The sequence below is a fragment of the Epinephelus fuscoguttatus genome, linkage group LG3 (assembly GCF_011397635.1).
Source record: "Epinephelus fuscoguttatus linkage group LG3, E.fuscoguttatus.final_Chr_v1".
Classification (NCBI taxonomy): domain Eukaryota; kingdom Metazoa; phylum Chordata; class Actinopteri; order Perciformes; family Serranidae; genus Epinephelus; species Epinephelus fuscoguttatus.
In genome coordinates, this window is record NC_064754.1 from 3,056,447 (window position 1) to 3,062,523 (window position 6,077).

The 6,077-nt window shown below is 43.0% G+C and overlaps 1 protein-coding gene across 2 annotated transcripts in view; it reads left to right on the forward strand.

The window, feature by feature from the left end:
* Nucleotides 1–5,244, forward strand: part of spred2a (sprouty related EVH1 domain containing 2a) — a 45,128-nt gene extending 39,884 nt beyond the window's left edge. For both annotated transcript variants that reach the window (XM_049572550.1, XM_049572551.1), the window contains exon 6: nt 61–5,244. In XM_049572550.1, the coding sequence (XP_049428507.1) occupies nt 61–753 (693 nt within the window). In that variant the 3' untranslated portion in view covers nt 754–5,244. The remainder of the gene's footprint in view (nt 1–60) is intronic.
* The last annotated feature ends 833 nt before the right edge of the window (nt 5,245–6,077 follow it).

Below are 6,077 nucleotides of genomic sequence, written 5' to 3' on the forward strand. Positions count from 1 at the left end.
ACCTCATGTCCCCTGGAGGACGATGTCTTTAAACAGTTTCCATCTCCTCTGTCTCTGCAGGCGGTGCACATGTTCCCTCGTCACGTCAGCTTCCAGGTGGAGGAGGAAGAGATTGTACGCATCAACCCCCGCGAGCGGACCTGGCTCACGGGCTACGAGGACTACCGCCACGCCAACTCAACGCGTGACAAACTCACCCAGCCCGACAACCTCGACGCCTACGTACACTTTGCCAAGAGTGAGCCTCCCAAACATGACTACACATACCCTTACCCGCTGAGCTGTGACGTGCAGCGAGGCTGCGACGGCAAACCTGGCTGCCTGGAGCTGGGCAGCGGACACCGAGCGGTGGTGACGGTGCAGCCGCGCGCCCTACAGCCCAAAGGCAAGAGGCGGAAGGAGGATGGCGAGCGCTCGCGCTGCGTTTACTGTCAGGACATGTTCAACCATGAGGACAACGGGCGGGGCCGCTGCCAGGAAGCTCCTGACCCCATTCAGACCTGCATCAGGCGGGTCAGCTTCATGTGGTGCGCAGACAGCCTGCTGTATCACTGCATGTCGGACCCGGAGGGGGATTACTCGGACCCGTGCTCCTGTGACACCAGCGACGAGCGCTTCTGCCTGCGCTGGACGGCGCTGGTGGGTCTGTCACTGCTGGCGCCCTGCATGTGCTGCTACGCCCCCCTCAGGGCGTGCTACCGCTGTGGCGTGGCCTGCCGCTGCTGTGGCGGGAAACACAAAGCAGTGGGCTGAGGCGTTGCAGGCCCCGCCCCCTCACAGTGGAAACAAGGACTCATGGCAATCAGAGGCCGCTGTGATTTTGTTGTTGTTGTTTGTCTTGTCTCCGATTTCCAGAAGGAGGAGGAGAAGAAGAACTTTGTCTCAACAGATGGAAAAAAAAATGTTCCCTGTTGTTTTTTCTTTTTATGTCTTTTGTGATATTGGGAACCAAAATGGCTCCCAAGTCTCACACTGACTGATCAAAGAATATTCATTTATATAAAGTTATATATATATGTACATTTATACATATATATATATACATATATATGTATATATATGTATAAACAGGTACTTTATATTTTTACACTCATGTGTTTTGAAAGCTTGAATTTGTCGTTTCTTCAGCATCAGTATGAATGTTGTTGTGTTTGTCGAGGGAACTGCGTCTCACTGACATGCTGCAAAACATTTCAACCTTAATCAGACATTTTAGGACGCTCAGCTTATTTCAGTAAAAAAAAATACTTCTTTGAAGGGTTATTTCAACAATTATAAAGTGGGTGTATTCAGTTTTTGATAAAAGTTAGATGTGAAGATGGAAATCAATAGGGAGCTGTAGGGACGACGTTTTTTCGTAGGCGTGGAAGTTAGCGTCGCCCAAAGCAGATAAAATTTTTCTACTGCATTTGGGAATATTGCATAAAATAAGCTCTGTGGCAAACAAACGTTTATGATACTTACAAATTTTGTTCAGCAAGATAATCTCCACGAAAACCATTTTCATAATTACTGAAGCCTAAATGCAATCTTCACAAGTAAAAAGCTAACGTTAGCCAATAAACAAACTACACTACAGTCACACGACTTCAACGTCACCACAACGAGGCTGTTAAGTCATATTTGGCGTGGCGATGTTCTCTCGTGTCTCATTTAGACACCTGTTGGCAACCGTCTTTCCTAAAAGTCTTAAATTTCATGAGCGCAGTATTTACTGGCATATTTTATGTTGTAGAACAAAATGTGAATATCTTTTAAGCCTGTGTTCACCACAGACTTTATTTCAGGCCTCTAACCAAACACCCATTCAGAAAACCCACTGACTTGAAGACGAGGGAACCAGGAGTGCTGACACGCTGATTCACATCTGTGTCAAAGTTTTAAGACTCATTCCTGCAGCAGTCTGTCTCGTGTCTGGCTGGTCAGTACAGCTGGATGTCAGGATAGTTAGCCTAGCTTAGCGTAAATACTGGAAGCAGGGGGAAACAGCTAGCCTGCTCTGTCCAAATCTCATACACTTACCAACAGCTCTAAACCTACAAAGACATATGTCATATCTAGTTTGTTTTATCTGTACACAAACAGAAATGTAAAAGCAACAATGGCTAATGGCTAAGCTAGGCTAATTAAATATCAGCTTGACACCAGCTCCATCTTTAACACGCCAAGATGAGCACGGTGTCCGTCTCCTCATCAGATCCTCAGCAAGACGGCTAATTTATCTCCAAAGTTCTTTTTGTTGTAAGCTAACGTGAATTCTCTTCACACAGTTAGTCCTGCTGATAAGGTGAATGTTTTGCAGCTCCTGACGTTCCCTGACGTTCAGCAGAGGCACTTAACTGGTCTGAGAGCTGCTCTGCTTACCTCTGAGCAAACTGAGCAGGTAAACCAGTTTGGCTGACCAGTAAGATGGCTGTTCCCAGTCCTGAATAATCCAGAAACAAAGTGACGATGGTAATTTGCAAAGCTGCACCTCAGCATGTTGGATTTAATCTGAATAAGAAAAGTTTTGTGCAGATTAATCACTCAGAGCCGAATTCACAAAGAATGAACTGCGGCCGCTGATAGCACCTTGAATTGCACTTCACTTTTACCCGCAGTTTGGTCCGTCTTAACGTCCTATTCACAAAGGGTATTGCGCTAATGATATACCAGCGCAAACACACCCACAAAGTTTGGCAGCTGAGTGCAGTTTGCCCCTGATTGCAATTAGCCACGCGGCAAAGTATAAATGCTGGCTTTGCACCAAGAACACCGTGGCAGAACAATGGCAGACTTTGTTTGGCAAAGTACTGAACACTGTATCCCCTCATGTAGTGACGTCTGCTGGTGAGTCAGTCTAACAGTGTCGGATGGGTTGAGGCTGTGGATTTGACCAAGTTTGACCACTTTATCACTATTCCCTCTCACCTGTAGCTGTTTTTTCGTTATCTTTTGAATTTAATATGAATTATGGAACCGGTTTTGTTCACGTTTGTTTCCCCCGTTTCGTAAAATAAATTATTGAAAGTTGCTTTTGAAGTCCGTGACAGAAGTGCGTTTTGAGAACGACCGCAGACTGTCACCTGCTCAACGCATCAGTATCTTCGGATGCCATTAAAGTAATAATGATTATAATAATAATGTCAAAATATTATTTACAGACTGATTTAACAGACGATCACTGCTGCCACGATCACTGGAAAGTCTGGGCGAGAGGCTTCCACAGAGGAGCGCCCAGTTTGCACCAGCTTTCTAAAGACGTTATTTACTTCACTCAAACTGCGTGTGGCTGTTAGCGCTGGTGTTAGTGCATAAGACGTTGTTTATCAGTGAGGCTCATTTGCATAGAAATGGGCAATTTTTCCGCCAAATATATGGATATTACCTCATTTAAATACGTGCAAATAACAATCTGCTTGGCAGCACAGTTAGTGGAGCATTTCACCCTCTGCCCGTGCTTTGTGAATTAGACGGTATCTGTTTGCTCCATTTTTACCGGTTTAGCGGCCGCAAAAGCCACGCAATCCTTTTGTGAATTCGGCCCTCAGTTTTTTCAGCTACAAAACACAATTTGGACAGTTTAACCCAACTGACACATCCCCTGCTGTACTGGTCATACTGGTCGGTCTGCACTGGTTTGGTGTTTGGAGGTTTGTTTGATAAGAAGAACAAAAACCCCAGTAAGAACAAAGCTCTGTGTGTGTGTGTGTGTGTGTGTGTGTGTGTGTGTGTGTGTGTGTGTGTGCTGTTGGTATAATTATCAACATAAAGGCTGGAAAAATCCCTGAAAAGCATCGTAATATTTGAGTTTCACAAACTTATCTGAAACTTACATTTCTTCACTAATTCTCATTTTTTGTATTTCTTGTATTGGCAAGTTTCATCCAGACACAATACAGCTATCTTTAGAAATTATTTAGCAAAAAGATTTTCAAAAACTTTGAAGACATGAGACAAGTCGGTCCCACAACATTTTTTTGTGAAATGAGCACAAAGTCCAAAAAAAGTTTTAGAAATATGCATTTAGAAAGCATTATAAACATGTCAGCAATGGACAGTTTCATTTTCAGGAAAATGTTTTTGTGTATTTTTGCCTTAAAGCTTGAGCGTGGAACTTTTGTCTCCCCCTCTGGCATTGAGAGTAATCACAGTAACACTCAGTACGTTTACATGACATCAGAGAAAATTGATTTATTGTCAGTCTGACTAAATCAGACTTTTAAAACACATGTAAACATGTTGACTGAAATCGTACTGAAGTGAATTTGTCACAGTGGGACTAACACACCCAGATCATGTGACTCCTGCATGTATACAGTCAATCAGACCCAAACTGGCCGAGGCACTCTGAGCATGCTCCACAGTTTCCTCCCCGGGCTTTGACCCGGAAGTCCAACAGCATTAAATGTGTAAGAGAAGAAGAAGCCGGTAACAACATGGAGAAATCTACATCCAGAGCCGTGACTTTTTGGATGGACCAAATGTACAGAGCTGTAAAGTTGTCCACCATGGTAGCAGTTAGCAGCTAGCTAACCGTAGCTAACTTGTTTGTCCATTGTTTGGTCTGTGACGTAATAGGTCAACAGGAAAAAAGGCCAACACTAACAAGCTGAAAGGGGGCATATCTCCACCTATCGTAGAGGAGTTCTCTTTGACGTTTGAGTTCTCTCTTTTCTACTTTTAGCCGCTGCTCCATCACTATGGTCTCTAGTCCTTCCTTTTCTCTGTCTTAACTTCAAACTGTCAACATGCACAGTATCAGAAGAACACATCAGAGTCACACACACATGAAGCATTGAGAAAATTAATTGTAGTAATGAAAAGAGAAAGACAACAAAAACATGATGAATGTAATGAAAAATAAAAAAAGAAATTGATCCTTGCAGTAAATTACTTAACTTTAGCTACATTCACATCAAACACAAACAAGAGACATTCAAACATACGGCAAAAAACAAAAAATATAAAAATAAATACATCTTAAGATTTTATTAAAACATGTTTTAATTTCACAGTAAAGAGCACCGTGTCGCCATCAATCAATAATTTAAGGAGTGCTCTCATTATAAAGAGATTGTTTCAGGCTTAATTCTTTAACCTCCATTTTAAGACTTTGTGCTGATTTCACAGAAACATGTGAGTCTTTGTTGAGAGGCCTGAGCACGGAGTGGTTGTGATTCTCCCGAAGCTAAAACTAGTGAATAAGCTGCCGCGGTTCTGTTCACACAGACTGAAAGGAACCAAAACCTCAGTCGTCATCACGACTCAGAAGAACAAACTTCAGCAACTGGAACACTAAACTATTTGCTGTCCTTGTCATGTGGGTGCTTCGCTGTTTTCTTTGTTGTTTAGTGTCTCGTCTGATCATGTCAGAGTTTTAATAGCCTTTAATTCTTCTCTGCGTGGAGACAAACTAAACAGTCTGACCGTTTGCTGTGAGGAAGCGGCGTCCACAGTTTGGCCCATGTAGCGTCAGTTTATGTCTTAAAGCTGCTGAACATTTCCCAAACATAACCACAACTTTTTACTTTGATTTTCTTTCTCCGAGCCGTCCGCTGGTCTCAGCTCAGTTTTATGAAAATCAGCTTGCAGAGACTTGAAACTTGCTTTGGATCGTTGATCTTTATCTTAGCTGGATAAACTTTATTTATCTAATTTTTGCTTTGTCATCACGTTGTTCTGCTGCATGCAGGGACCTTTTTGATGGTGCATTCAGAGTTGCCAGGAAATCGTGGCGCAAAGGGAAACATGACGTAAACATGGCTCTCACTGTTGTTTCTTACCAACTTAGTCTCGTGAATAAATGGTGGTATTGTATGTTTCTGCAAACCATGGATTGTTATGCAGCGGATATGCAGAGCTTTACATTTCTTTCTGCAAAGCTGTGGTTAACATGTGGTTAGGTTTAGGCACAAAAGCACTTAGTTACAGTGGGAAAAGATCATGTTTTGGCTTATAGTACCCGGTTTTCATGGCACTATCCCGACTGAAAACACAGTGATGTTTCTGTGAGAAACATCCACTCTTCGTGGCACTATCTTCACTGGAAAAGCAGCAAGCAGTCGCATGTTCTGGAGCTAAAAAGTAGCTTGAAA